The sequence below is a fragment of the Muscardinus avellanarius genome (assembly GCF_963383645.1).
Source record: "Muscardinus avellanarius genome assembly, chromosome: X".
Classification (NCBI taxonomy): domain Eukaryota; kingdom Metazoa; phylum Chordata; class Mammalia; order Rodentia; family Gliridae; genus Muscardinus; species Muscardinus avellanarius.
The window spans coordinates 49,605,707-49,621,438 of NC_137792.1; the positions used below are offsets into that span (position 1 = coordinate 49,605,707).

Below are 15,732 nucleotides of genomic sequence, written 5' to 3' on the forward strand. Positions count from 1 at the left end.
AAACTACTATTTTGTGGGTATGGTGGCCCACCTCTATAATCCTAGTTCTTGGAAGGCTGAGACAGGAGGATTGCAGGTTCAAAGCCAGCTTCAGCAACATAGGGAGACTGTCAGCAATGGAGCCTGCTCCACAGCTAAGCTGGGAACCGGGGCCTGTTTCACAGCAAAGGGCCAGTGGGTCCCTGCAACCGTGTGGTCAGGAAGCACTTGAAGCTGCCCAGGTGCTTTACCTCATCTCTCAGCAGATTCTCAGGTCCAGGGGACCTCTATTAAAAAATTGGTTGTGAGTGGGTCATCTCATCAAAGTTACTCACCTCTGGCTTTTAGGATTTCAGTAAGTGGGAATCAGTGTGGAAAATAAAAGGACTTCCAAGGAAGAAAGAAACTGTAATTGATCAGATGTGGAGAAGTAGAAACTCTAATATGTTATTGGTAGGATTGCAAATTAATGCAACTACTCTGGAAAACAGTATGGAAGATCCTCAGAAGAATGAAAACGAACTTACCATATGATCCAACAATACTACTTCTGGGTATCTACCCCAAAGAATGAAACCTGAACTACCAAACTAATGTATGAGCAACCATGTTCATAGCTGCGCAGTTCACCATTGCCAAACTGTGGAGCCAGCCAAGATGTCCTTCAACAGATGAGTAGATTACAAAACTATGGGATATGTATACAATGGAATTTTACCTACCCATAAAGGAGAAAAAAAATATGGCATTTACAGTGAAATGCCACAAAAAATAAGAAATTGGATGCTTTCCCTAATATGTGAAAGCTAGGGGAAAATGGGTAACAGGAGGAACTCTAGATGAAGGAGATCCTATAGAGGAGCAATTAAGGTGACCTGAGGAGATGGGAGGGGGGAAGAGGGAAACTCTTCAAAGCACATGATGTACTTAAACATATGAAAGTCAATCACTAAACTAAGCATGGGAAGGAGGGATGGGGAGGGAATGGGTGGGGATGGGTAAGGGCTAATTGGGTGATGTGTGCATGTATATCTCCACAAGTTTTTCATCCCATTAAGATATATGACTAAAATGCACCAATAAAAATTTATTTTAAAAAAACAAAAATAAAAACAGGCTGGAGATGTAGCTTGGAGGTAGAATGCTCCTGGGTTCAATCCCCAGTAACATACACACACACACGCACGAAAATAAAAGAAGAAAGAAAATCAGTGTCTTGGAGCCAGGTGTGCTTACTTCTACTCCCTTTTAGTGAACAGAGCTAGGAACTGTATGTATATATACACAGACACATTCATCTCTCTGCCTCTACACACACACACACACACACACACACACACACACACACACACAACTTTTTCTATGTGTGTGTATATATATGTAATATGTATGTATATATATATTCTCCAAATTACTGCATGTATACAACAGGGAATGAAATTTCAATTGAGCACCATAGGGTTTATCTTTTTTTTGTGTTTTTAATGTCTCTGACATTGAAAAAGCTTACCTTCCATTTTCTTCAACACATTTACTTATTTTCTTAATCAATTTACTAACTCAATGTAACTTATATATGTCTCTCTCATCACCCTGGGGGGCACTAGCAAAACATAACGTTTCCCTCTTTCCTGAGAGCCTGGGACCTCTAATGCTTTCCTGTAGTAATCCCAGCCACTAGACACTTTGACACTATACCACCTCCTCCACCCACAGGCCTATTCTATACATTGCAACCTATATTATCAAGCTAGTAAAAGAATTTCAAATTGCCATAACTCTATCAATGTAAATAGTTTACAAGGTAATGGAGAAAAATGTCAAAGATGCCTGGTCAGCTTCTGCTTTGTGCTCCATTCACTGAGGTAAGAAATGTAATGGCGAGGAAACTGTTACAGGGGCCCTGTTGGACTTCCAAAACCGTTACAGTGAGATGCAGCCGCGGGTTCTTATTCTGAGCTATGTGTAGAAAACTATAGCCCGAACTCTTGCTGTAAGCTTAAACAAATTTATTATTACACAGACGGAAAGATAGGACAGAGTTAATAAAGCCCTATACCAGAGGTAGTATGAGGGGGTGACATGAAAAGAAGTCCCCCGAGGTATTTTTTTTTTTTTTTGTGGTACTGGGGTTCCTGGAAACCCTTCTACTTCCGGGCTACACTCCCAGACCTATTTTATACATTTTTTTAAAATTTGGAAACACGGTCTCTTAAGCCAGTGAGGCTGGCTTTGAACCTGCACGATCCTCCTGTCTCAGCCTCCCAAGTGCAGGGATTACAAGTGTGCGGGGATTACAAGCGTGTGTCACCACACCCAGCTAATCCAGGACATTTTATACCAAGTCTTTTGACCCAACTAGATCTGCCCCTTCTTGGGGCAGGTCTTTTGATGTGGTGATTCCTTCCTATAGACCTGCCTTGTCACTGGCACAGACCACAAGCCTTTTGTTACACCCCAAAATTTGTTAGTTGATTATCAGAGTCTGGGATCTCTTAAAGGCTCAAGGCATCCCCCCAAATCCTTGGGGAAATTTGCTTCTCTTAGAAATGTAAAAGACCCTGGGCTTCCTCTATTCTCTTGCTAATCACCCTTGGAACTCTGCAAGGTCCTTTCCCTGAAGATTCTGGCTTTTTAATACCGAAATTATTATTATTATTATTATTATTATTATTATTATTAGTAGTAGTAGTAGTAGTAGTAGTAGTACTGGGGTTCCTGGAAGCCCTTCTACCTCCGGGCTACACTCCCAGACCTATTTTATATTTTTGAAACAGGGTCTCTTACGCCAGCACAGCTGGCTTCGAACCTGCGCAATCCTCCTGTCTCCGCCTCCCAAGCGCGGGGATTACAAGCGTGCACCACCACGCCCGACAATACCGAAATTATTTTTAAAAACATTTTGAAGTCATTCTCCAATACCAGCACAAGAAACAATGGTGGAGAATACAGTTCAGATTTAGATGTGTTAAGACTGATGTGACATTAAGACAACCAAGTGGAAATGCCTAACTGGAAGGTGAAAATGTAGGTCTGAAGTTCAGATAGAAGTATGGATGAAGATGGAGATTTGTCTATCAACTGCATATAGGTAAGCAAAGATAGAGAAACCTATGAATGGATTCAAGAACAGATAAAGAGAAAAAGAAAAATAACAGGATTGCAGAAGAGAGGTAGATTTCAAAGAGGAATGACCAGCTGTGTTAAGACTGAGAAGTTCATTAAGGACAGGAAAAGGATCTATTGACTTTCTCTATGTGGAAGTCATTGGTAACTTTAGCAAGAGTGGTTTCAATGACGTGATGTGGACAGAGGTCAGAAAGCAATAAGCAGTATGTTTAGAAGATACAAAAACAGAGGAAGAGTAGAATTATTTATTGTTTTCATCAATCTTGACTGTAAAAGCAAATTTACAATCTGTACAGAAGAGGATACATGATCATGACTATGTGTTGGAATGCAGTATTTTGTATAAAGGTAAACCAAATTGGTGCAGATGGGAAAGTAATGATGACTTCCACATGAAGAAAGTGAAAGGAAAGGGACTTGTACTCAAGGTTGGCCTGTAAAAATACTCAAACTATTCCCCCACAGATTTTTTAGCACCTGTTTATTTCATAAAAAGATACCATACTTTTTAGTTCTTTATTCAAAATTCAAGTTTTATTTTTACAATAATTATAGACTTACAGGAAGTTTCAAAATAGTACAGAATTCCATATACCCTCCACTCAGTTCCCTCCAATGGTAAGGTCTTCCACAACTTCCAAACCATGATAGTAACAATGGTATAATACTGCTAAGTAGACTAGAGACTTTATTCAGTTTCACCAGATTTTACATGCATTGGCGTGTATATATATCTATATCTACTATTTTAGCACAGGTATAAATTCAGGTACTCAATACCACAATCAAGATACAAAACTGTTCCATCTTTGTGTTATACCACACATTTGTATGGGATATATTCATACATATGCTACACCCTATACAGTCCCTGTCAACCACTAGTCTGTTCATTTCTATCATTTTTCATTTCAAGAATGTTATGTGTTATCATATAGTATGTGATCTCTTGAGAAGTCTTGGCTTTTTTAATTTACCATATGACCTCTTGGCTTTTTATTACAGCCAGGTATGGTGTCACACACCTGTATTCCCAGTACTTGGGAGGATGAGTCAGGAGGATCACAAGTTCAAGGCCAACCTCAATACCTTGGCAAGGCCCTTGGAAATTGAGCAAGATCCTATTTCAAAATAAAAAATAAAATAATAGGGCTGGGGATCTAGCTCAGAGGTAGAATGCCTCCGAGTTAAATCCCAAGTACTAAAAACAAAAAAACTTTCATATACTACTTAAATCATCTCATGCATAAAACTTATCTATTGGGATATAAAAAGTGCTGCTTATTGTCTGCATACAAGTGAGCTGTGTACAGGTGTACAGTTTTGGACCATGTTTAGTACACAAATTGAAACAAAAAAAGAGTTTTACTCCATTTTTGCTTCCTGCTTTATTCTAGGGAAGAAAGTTCTTGCATAAGCTCTTCCTTTTCTTGTTGCAACTCCTGCAAATGCTGCTGGTTTTGCTCCAATCTGTCCTCCAACCACTGTAGGAGTGGTCCGCTGACTGCTGACATCTGACTGCAGAGATTCTTGGTAAACACTTCAACAGGAAAAACACTTCATTAATTCAACTCACCTGAAAGATACTCTCTTAGAGTGAGAAAAAAGGCAAGTGACTAGCAAGGGATCTTTCATACCTCACCATAAATACTCCATGGTGAAGCAAAGATTCTATGGCACTCTTTCAAAACAAATTCTGCCTAAAGGAAGTCAGTATATTTTTCTTTCATAATATATGACTTATTGAAACGACCACTGAAATACTGTGAGGCCTATCTTCTCAGATGTGTGTGTGTGTGTGTGTGTTTGTGTGAGCGCGTGCACTTTTGAACAAAGCCTGCATTTTTTGTGGTGTTACTTTCATCATACATATCTTTCCTTTTTTTTTTTTTTTCAATACTGGGGGATTGAACCTAGGGGCATTCTACCTCCAAGCTACACTTTTTTTTTTTTTTTTGCAATAATGGGGATTGAACCTAGGGGCATTCTACCTCCAAGCTACACTTTTTTTTTTTTTTGCAATAATGGGGATTGAACCTAGGGGCATTCTACCTCCAAGCTACACCCTCAGCCCTATTTTTATTCTTTATTTTTGGAACAGGTTCTTACTATTGACTGCAAACCTGTGATCCTTTTATCTCAGCCTCCCAAAAGTTGGGACTGTAAGTGTGTGCCACCATGCCTGGTTATATATTTTCTTCATAAGAACCGTACAATATTCACCTGGATGGATATACCAATTTAATAAGTCCCTTATTAAGTCTCAGCAGCATCCAATTTTTTTGCTATTATATAAAGACTGTGGCTAATTGGAATTGCTAGATCTAAGTCTATGTACATTTTATTTTAATTTTGCGGGTCTGGGGATGGAACCCAGAGGCGTTTGACCTACGAGCTACATCTCCTGCCCTATTTTTTTATTCTTTATTTTTTTGAAACAGGGTCTCACTAAGTTGTGGAGGGCCTAAGTAGCTAAGGCTGTCCGCGACCGCGATCCTCCTGTCTCAGCCACTCGAATCCTGGGATTACAAGTATGCACCACCATGCCCAGCTTCCATGTACATTTTATTTATTTATTTATTTATTTATTTATTTATTTATTATTTTTTGGTGGTACTGGGGTTCCTGGAAGCCCTTCCATCTCTGGGCTACACTCCCAGACCTATTTTATATATTTTTTTAAAATTGGAAACAGAGTATCTTAAGCCAGCCAGGCTGGCTCCGAACCAGTGCGATCCTCCTGTCTCCGCCTCCCAAGCGCGGGAATTACATTTTAAATGAATTATTCCTATAGATATGATTTGGTGTAAATTATATAATCAGTTTGGTATCTATGTTATACTAAATTATACCTCCAGGAATATGAAGACTATTCACTTTCTCTAATCTAGTTATTTCTTTTTTTTTTTTTTTTGCGGGTCTGGGGATCAAACCCAGGGGCATTTGACCTCTGAGCTACACCCCCTGCCCCATTTTTTATTCTTTATTTTGAAACCAGGTCTCACTGAGTTGTAGAGGGCCTCACTAAGTAGCTGAGGCTGTCTGCGAACTGCGATCCTCCGGTTTCAGCCTCCCAAATGCTGGGATTACAAACCGAATGGTGGGATTACAAGCGTGCGCCACCACGCCCAGTTTACTTATTTCTTGATCTCTTCATCTAGTTATTTCTTGAATTAATCTTTGCCAAGGGCTGAAAAACTGGCATCTTTATCTTAAGCCATATTTCTGTTAAAAACTATAATTAACATTTTCTTTCTTTCTTTTTTTTGTGGGTCTGGGGAAGAAACCCAGGGGCATTCAACCTCTGAGCTACACCCCCTGCTCTATTTTTTATTCTTTTTTAAATTTGAAACTGGGCCTTACTAAGTAGCTGAGGCTGTCCTTGAACCATGATCCTTTGGTCTCAGTCTCCTGAATGCTGGGATTACAAGCGTGTGCCATCATGCCCAGCTTAACATTTTAATATTCTGTAGGGGCCTATTTATGTGTTTAATTTTTATTTAGTCTATCTTTTATGGGTTCAGGATTTCAGATTATACTTAGGTTATCACCTCCCTAGAGTCTGAAAAATATTTTATTTTCCTCTGATATTTTAAAATTTTATTACTGGTACATTATATTCATACATATCATACAAGATGTATAAGTTCAGGGTGACAGAGGCACACATGCACACAGCACTCACTGGGCCCTCCCCAGTTTTCACTCTATTCCCTCCCTTTGCTCAGCACTGTGATTAGCTTTGATACGTTTGTGTATGTACATCATGACCACTGAGGTGTTTCCCTCTTTCAGCTCTTCCCTTTTCCTATCTCCCTTAGTTAGGACCCCTTTCAAATGAACTTTATTGAGAATGGAATTTATAGATAGTCACATTAACCAACTGAAAGTATACAATACAATGGATTTTGATAGTCAAATACCCCATGAAACCATACCTAGTCAGGACAAAGACTATTTTTATCACCCTCTACATTTTCCTTTGAAGTAAAATGCCACTTTGCCCCCAGGCCCAGACAGCTACTGATCTACTTGCTGAAAACATTAAATTAGTTTTGCTGCTTCTTGAATTTGGCACTATAGAGTAGATAGCCTCCTATAGCCTTTTATTGTGATGTTTCTTTTACCTGGCATAATGCTCTTGAGACTGAGCCAGGCTGTTCATGTTCCCCATACACTAGTAGTTCTTCTTATGGCTAAGCATTACTCTATTATATGAATCTATAACACACTGTTTATCTTTTCACCCACTGATGCACCTTTGAGTTTTCACTTTTGGGGCATTGTGAATAATGCTATTAGGAATATTTGAGAACACTTTTTTGTTTGAACACCTGCTTTCAATTACTTGAGGCATAGGCTAAAGAGAACTGGTGAGATGCTTGGCAATTTTAACTGCTAACTCTTTTTCAAAGTGATTGTATCATATTTAATAGAAAAAGCTTAAGAACATTTGGAATTTATTTTTTGTGAAGGGCATTAGGCAGGAATCTACTGTCCTCCCAAATGGAGATAAAGAATATAAGTCCACAACCATCTCTTTTATTCAATAATGTACCCCAGTGCCTAGCAGAGTCGAGGTACATAAATGTTTTTGAGTAAATAAATGAATGAATGTTTTCCAATACTACTAGTCAAGAATCCATCCCTTTTCACTAAATATATATTATATAATACATACATGTATGTATTATATATATATATATATATATATATATATACACATAAAATATATATTTAGTGGAAAAAATATATGCCTATCTCTGGACTCTGTTAAGTTCTACTGATATATCTGGGCACCTCTGAGTTATTACTATACTTTTTAAGTGACTATAGTTTTAGAGTATAGTTATAAATCATATATTACCAACCTTAATAATTTGCCATGTTTTATCCCCAGACAGAAATGATGGTATAGATAGACCAAGTCATGTCTTCCTTTTTTCCTTCACAAAGCAATAGCCTATCACATTCCAAAGCCTCCTCCTCTTCTTTCTCACTGGTGACATGAAGAAAATCTCCTCCCCTCATACCTTCTGTCTTTTAAACATCCAATGGCAAACCCTTGCATACAAAGGACTATCATAAATTTCTTCCTGTCTTTCCTCTAATCTTATGCTAGGTTGCATTTATAGCATTCAAGGGTCTACAGAATTCCATAGAAAGGTTGGGATTTAGCTATCACTTCAACCACTTAAACTAAATTTGTTTCTGACAGGTGAGTATTTCAGAGACCATTGACTATACTGAAGAAAAAAATCTTACCTGAGCCATTATGGATTTTAGTTACTGAGTCCAGATGTGTAAGGCTAGAAGGATAAAATAGTTTGGGTCAGTAGCATAGTAGCACTGAAAGGAAAACAAAATACACTACATCAGACCTTTAAGTTCTCATTATTCTTTGTTTTTTGAGATAGAATCTTACTATGTTGCTGAGGCTGGTGTCAAACTCATGATCCTCCTGCCTTAGCCTCACAAATGGCTGAGATTACAGGTATGCACCACTGTGTTGGACTCCCATAATTGTTCATTTTTAAATGATTTTGGGGTTGTTATCTTATTCAAAAGTTCAGGAGATAATGCAGAGATAATCTTGAAATTACCATCTCTCACTGAAACTTTGATATAGAACACATTTATTAGACAAGACCCAGTGCTTGGCAACAGGGCTACTGGTTTATCTTGCCTTCAAAACTAAAAAAGAAAGATTATTTCACCTGAGAGAGCCAAAGTATATAAGGAGATAAAGAGATTGCTATCATACAGTGTGAAAAACATCATGATTAGAGACTTCCATAAAGCTTTGTCATAGAGAAGTGAAAGGCAAGGGGGCTTAAGACTTGAGCTGCTAATAAAAGAATTAGACCCTGAGAAGTTGAAAATAGGGACAAAGAGGGTCTCTACCTGTGGATCCTTCTATATGCATCCTGCTCCTCCTGGCACAGGATCTTGGGCAGCTCTACTGCTGATTCAAGGCACACTTTCCCAATGGTGACATGAGGTACAATATGGATTGGAATTTCAATTCTCTCATACCTGCAAGGCAATTGTTCAGGTCAGTTTTTAAGTCTTAGTTATAATCAGAACTTATCTGTAGTTTTCACTGAAATTTTTAAATATGGCATGCTTCAAAGTCACATAATTTATTAAGTGGCTAGGGAAGAATTCATGAAAGATTATACTAGAGCTTATAAGAGATTCTGCGGAGACTTCCGGGAAGGTGGCGACAGAGAAAAGCAGGGCTTAAAAGCCCCGCTAACAACCAATCTCTATTACCACAAAATCAGCGCCTTTCATAGCCAGAAAACACCATCAGCAGAGAAACAAAAAATGTAATTACAAGGGACAGAGAATAAGAGGGCTGGAAAAACGAGACACCAGAAAGAAACCAGACTGCAGTGCTGCAGCTAGAGACGCGGCACAAAGTGGCGGGCGCCATTTTCCCTTGCAGCACCAGGCTCCAGAGAGGAGGGGAACTCATAACGGAGCTCAGAGCCAGAGAGAAGATAAGCCAGCCTCACGCCCGAGGACGCAGCACCAGTGCCTTACTGCCAGCGGCAGCGGCGAGCTCACTGGACAGCTTCAGAGGAACGCACTTAACAGCCCACCAGGCTCCAGAGAGGAGTGGCGGACAGCAAGCCGAGGTGAGCTGCTGCGGCACAGCCGGGCGGAATTCGGCAGATTTCTCAGCGTAGGGAGCATCTAAAGCTCCCAGGGGCTGGGCTCAATACACCCTGCAGGGACTCAGAGCAAAGCTCAAAACCAGAGAAGAAATACGCCAGCCTCACGGCCGAGGGCGTGGCAGCAGTGCCATATTGTCATCAGCGGCAGCAGTAGCGAATTCACTGAGTCCACTACAGCTCCATCTGTGCACTCAATAACAGTGAGTCAAATTGTGGCCCCTAGAGAAGAAATCCCAGTACTGTACTCCCAGGAACTTGACCAAGTGGGGGAGTGGCTATCACACCATAGGAGAACGCCCAACCTGGCACCCCCCATGGTCCAAAGCAGCCTCTATCGACTCCCTGGGTCTGAAACTCTGCGATACAAACCAGTAAAGGAGTAGTGGGGTCTGAGATACCACAGACTCGAGATCCAGAGCACCTTAAGTGAAGTCATAGTGACCCAAGGGAAGAACCCAGAGAAGGCACAAACTTCCGAAATCATGGGAAAGAGGAATAACAATGAAGCAATGAATGCCCATAACCCCACAACATCAGAAACTTATAAAACAGAAATTCAGAGATTTCTAGAAGATCAAATCAGGAAAATAACTGTAGAAATAATAGAGGTGCTTCGAAAAGAACTCAGAGAGAGCCAAAAAGAGATAAAGGATGCAATTAATGAAGTAAAGGCCTCAATTCAAAGTACAAACAACCGATTAGACCACATGGAATCTCGCTCTTAGAAGATGATCAATCCAAAAATGAACGCATAGTTTCTAATCTAGAAAAAAATATCCGACAGCAGGAATCTGACATTGAAGAAATATGGGTCCATTTTAAGAGAGCTAACCTAAGAATAATTGGAATAGAGGAGGGAAAAGAAGGTGAAACCAGAGGGATCAACAATCTCTTCAAGGAAGTAATAGCAGAAAATTTTCCAAACATAGAGCAAGAGGTCGATACACAGGTCCAGGAAACTTATAGAACTCCCTTTAGACAGGATCGGAGAAGAGGATCCCCACGCCACTTAATTGTCAAAATGACCAATGTGGAAGCCAAGCAGAGAATCTTAAAGGCAACAAAAACAAAGGGCCAAGTGACATTCAGAGGCAAACCAATTAGAATCACTCCAGACTTCCCAAACCAAGTCATGAGAGCCAGAAGGGCTTGGAGTAACATATTCCAAACTCTGAAAGAAAACAACTTCCAGCCAAAAATGTCCTACCCAGCAAAACTTTCTATCAAATTAGATGGGGAAATAAGAAGCTTCCACGACAAACAGAAACTGAAGGAATTTATGTCTTCAAAACCAGCGCTAGAGAAAATACTCAAAGAGATTAACTACAAAGAAGAAACAGGTAACACACACCAGAACCAGAGAAACAAGATTTTCCATCCAATAGACAACTAAGATTGGTTATCTGTGGAGATTCATTATTTATGTTAGTCTTTTACCTATCTCTAAATTGTATTGTTTGCTTTTATTGTTGCTAATTTTGGGGATTTCTAGTTGGAATATTAATATACCTTCAGATATAGCATTTGGAAATATTCTATCCCATTCTATCAGTAACTTTTAACTCTATTTACATTGTCTTTGGATATACAATATTTTTTTAATTTTGGGGGAGTTTGTTTACCCTTCTGTTACCTGTGCCATTGAAATCATATCCAAGAAATCACTGCCATTTTCAATGTTGTGAGGTTTTATGACCCAGATTTTCTTCTATAAGTTTATAGTCTTAAGATTTATATTTAGGTCTTTTATCTATTTTGAGTTAATATTTGTATATGGTGTTAGGTAAGGGTCCAATTTTATTCTTTTTCATGTAATTATTATTTTTCAACAATATTTAGTTAAAAGATTAGTATTTCCTCCACCAAATGTTTGTGGAAACCTTGTCAAAAATAATTTGACAATATATGGAAGAATTTATCTCTAGGCTTTTAACTCCAATGGTTTATATATCTGCCTTTAGAACAGTACTACACTGTTTCAATTATTGTAGCTTTATAACATCTGAAATCAGAAAATATACATCTTCTAGCTTTGTTCTTCTTCGAGATTGTTTTGGGTATCTAGAGTCCATATTCCATATCAGGATAGATTTTTTCTGAAAAATAAATAAATAAATAAATAAATGTATGATAGTTTCACCTAAAAAGAAAAAAGAAAAAAATATTCTCTGGTAAGAAAGAAAGCAAAAAGAAATATTGAAATGTTATCTTTAATTCATCAAAAGCTTGGTATCAGACAATGAAACTGTTATGTGAGATTATCATCGTTAATATTGGATAAATTGCTATAATACTAGATGTCAACCACTAAGCCAAGTATGGGAAGGAGGGATGGGGAGGGAATGGGGTGGGGATCGGGTAGGGGTTAACTGGGCGCTGTGTGCATGTATGTCTACAAAAATATTTTCTTTATACCATTATGATGTATGAATATAGTGCACCAATAAAAAAATTAAAAAAAAAGAGATTCTGCTTCTTCAAATGAACTAGATGGTTAAGCATAGCCCCCTGTACTGAGAGCAAGTAGCTGGAGCAAATAAAACAGTATCTGTCAGAAGTCACTGACAAGGTTCCTATGCAATGAGTAATTATAGAGCTAGCAACTAGGAAAGAAGGAAAATCCAGAGAGATGAGTCTGACAGGGAGTCTTTCTGGAAAGGCACTTCATGATTCTAGAGGATACAACTTAAAAGATAAGAAGTTGAGCTTTGGAAAGGACCTGTCAAGGTGGAGAGTCCCAGTAAACTATCCCCAGGCACTGAGTTGGAACCCCAACAGTATACATAATAGCAGTAAAAAGAGACTAGATAGCTGGGTGTGGTGGCGCATGCTTGTAATCCCAGCATTCGGGAGGCTGAGACCGGAGGATCGCGGTTCGCAGACAGCCTCAGCTACTTAGTGAGGCCCTCTGCAACTCAGTGAGACCTGGTTTCAAAATAAAGAATAAAAAATAGGGCAGGGAGTGTAGCTTGGAGGTTGAATGCCCCTGGGTTCCATGCCCAGACCCGCAAAAAAAAAAACAAAAAAAAAAAACAAAAAAAAAAACAACTAGATTGCACAGGGACTGGAAGTCCAACTTTGAATCATCTCAATTCCTAATTGAATTTAAGTGATCTGGTAGATCTACCAGTTGGATGTAGGTCATCAAAATACACTTCTTTCTCTTGTAACAACGAGACAAAGATTTTATATATCTATATATGCATATCTATACATACATTTAAGAGAGCTATGAATACAAAGGTAAAATTAGAGCTAGAAAACAGAGATCTTCATTATTTCATGTTTCTTAGATCTAAAATTCCTACTAGGAGGTGGGAAATGGAATAACCATAGTGTAGATCCTGTGCTCATCTCGAGCATGCCAAAGTAAACCAGAAATAACTAAAGTACCAATATATTTCTGATTTCCTGATTAGATGGAAATAATAACCATCCCATTCTAACTGCTTGATAACAAGAAAGTAAATGCCTTCTTTGAAGAATACTAGTCTAATATATATAGTCTAATACTAGGATATACTAAAAATAATAGTCTAATATATATAGTCCATTTAATAATTCAACCATTCAATAAAAAGAGGGAAGAAAATGTGATTGATGATGTAGAGAAAAAGCAAACAGTGGAAGACTCACAGATGACTCAAATATTGGACTTGGTAGATAAGAAATTTTAGAGTAACTATTAGAACACGTTAAAGAAATTAGAGGGGAGCCAAACATGGGGGCAACTGCCTATATTCCTACTACCTGAAAGGTTGAGAAGATCATAGGGCGAAGAAAGCCTCAACAACTTTGTGAGGCCCTGTTTCAAAACTTCAAATCACTTAAAAAGGGGATAGGAGTATATCTTGGAGATAGAATGCCCCTGGGTTCAATCCCCAATATCATAAAAAATAAATTAGAGGGCAAGACAAGTAAAATTGATTTAAAGAAAGATAACTGCCATCATTAGAGCTATATATGCCCTAAAAATGAACTAAATGGGGTTATATCACTAAGATGCCAGTCTAGAAGGCTTCAAGACCTTGCTCTTTCAGATATACTGAGTTAACAGCACTATAGACAGGAATACCTTTGTGGGCCTGTCCACTCCCTTCTACTTATTGGTCCTATCACTAGACAGTGGGGAGGAAATCTTCCACACCAGGGAACCTGCCTTGTAATGCAAAAAAAAAAAAAAATGGACAAGGAGCCCAACATTCTGGCTAGTCTGAGGACTGCCTGAGGATCTAGAATCTGTCTCATCTGACTTGGCATGCCGATATTACTGGTGGTAGCCTGGATTGGAAGTTGCTGAAAATGAATAAAAGCACTGCAACATGTTGAAGACTCAGTTCTGCAGGCAGCCACCAGGGGGAGGAAGAGATTATGAACTTCTGGGAAGAAGTAGGGATGGGCTGTTTAGGTAATTTGAGATGACATGCGAAATCCTAGAATCTCTAGATTGATTGATCAGTGGAATACTTTCCCTGCACAAAGCCAGTATTAATGACTAAGATGTTCTTTTTCTTAATGCTCAAGTCTCCAAACAACATCAACAAAGTAGCAGACATACAAAGAGACAGAAACACAAGATGTCCATCAACAGATGAATAGATTACAAAACTATAGGATATGTATACAACAGAATTTCACTCAGCCATAAAGAAGAGCAAAATTATGTCACTTGTGGGGAAATGGATGGAAATGGAGAACATTATGCTAAGTGAGATTTAGTCAATCACAAAAAAGTAAAAAACTGGGTGCTCTCTGGCCCTAATATACAGGAGCTGGGGAGAAAGTGAGTCATAGGAGGAATTCTAGATAAAGAAAGAGAAATTATAGATGAGCAAATAATGACCTAACTGAGGAGGATGGGAGGGAAAAGAGGGAAATTCCCTAATGTATGTGATATACATTTATAAACATATCAAAGTCAATCAATAAGCCAAATATGAGAAGGAAGGAGGGGTGAAGGAATGAGGTGGGAATTGGGGAAGAGCAAAATGAACGATGTGTGCAGGTATACCTCCATCACCGTGTATTCCACTAAGATGTATGACTACAATACACCAATAAAAAAGGGAAAAAGAAGACAAAATGCAACTCCAGAACCCAACACTAAGGAAACACAAATCTATGAGCTGCGTTAGCAAGATATTAAAATTACTGTCATAAAGATGCTTGAGGGGCTAAGAACAAAGACAGCCAAGTGTTACAGCCTGTAATCCCAGGACTTGGGAGGCTGAGACAGGAGGATCACAAGTTTGAAAACAGCATCTGCAAAGTAGTGAGACCCTCAGCAACCTAGCAAGACTCTGTTTTAAAACAAAAAGGGCTGGGGGTGTAACTCAGAGGTAGAATGCCCCAAGGCTCAATTCCCAATACCAACACACACACACACACACACACACACACACACACACACACACACACACACACACTCGCCCCCCCCCCTCAAAGAAACAAACTGAATTCAGGAGCTGGGAAATTAAAAAGGACAACTGAACTGAAAATTACACTATGAATTTAACAGCAGGCTTTATTGGACCTGATAGTTTGAAAGTATCATTAATTTTTTGTGGTACTGGGGGTGGAACCCAGAGGCTTTCTACCTCCGGGCTATACTCCCAGACCTATTTTTATATTTTATTTGGAAACAGGGTCTCACTAAGTTGCTGAGAGCCTCACTAAGTAGCTGAGGCTGGCTTCAAACTTGCGCGATCCTCCTGCCTCAGCCTCCCAAGCGCGGGGATTACAAGCGTGTGCCACCGCGCCCGGCTTGCAAGTATCATCAAATTTAAAGGAAAGTCATTTGAAATCAAGACAGAGGAGCAAAACTATAAAGGAGAGAAAACTGAAGAGAGAACAAAAGACTTATGAGACACTATCAAGTGGGCGAATTATATATGAGAAGTTCGGGAGGGAAAATGAGGCTGAGAAATTTTTTGGAGAAATA

At 39.0% G+C, this 15,732-nt stretch overlaps 1 protein-coding gene across 4 annotated transcripts in view; it reads right to left on the minus strand.

The window, feature by feature from the left end:
- Positions 1-4,496: 4,496 nt before the first annotated feature.
- BRCC3 (BRCA1/BRCA2-containing complex subunit 3) overlaps positions 4,497-15,732 on the minus strand; it is a gene marked incomplete at both ends in the record, with an annotated part of 45,363 nt that continues 34,127 nt past the window's right edge. For all 4 annotated transcript variants that reach the window (XM_080719574.1, XM_080719573.1, XM_080719571.1 and 1 more), the window contains 3 exons: positions 4,497-4,648; positions 8,374-8,417; positions 9,013-9,144. In XM_080719574.1, coding sequence (XP_080575700.1) covers positions 4,497-4,648; positions 8,374-8,417; positions 9,013-9,144 — 328 coding nt within the window. The remainder of the gene's footprint in view (positions 4,649-8,373; positions 8,418-9,012; positions 9,145-15,732) is intronic.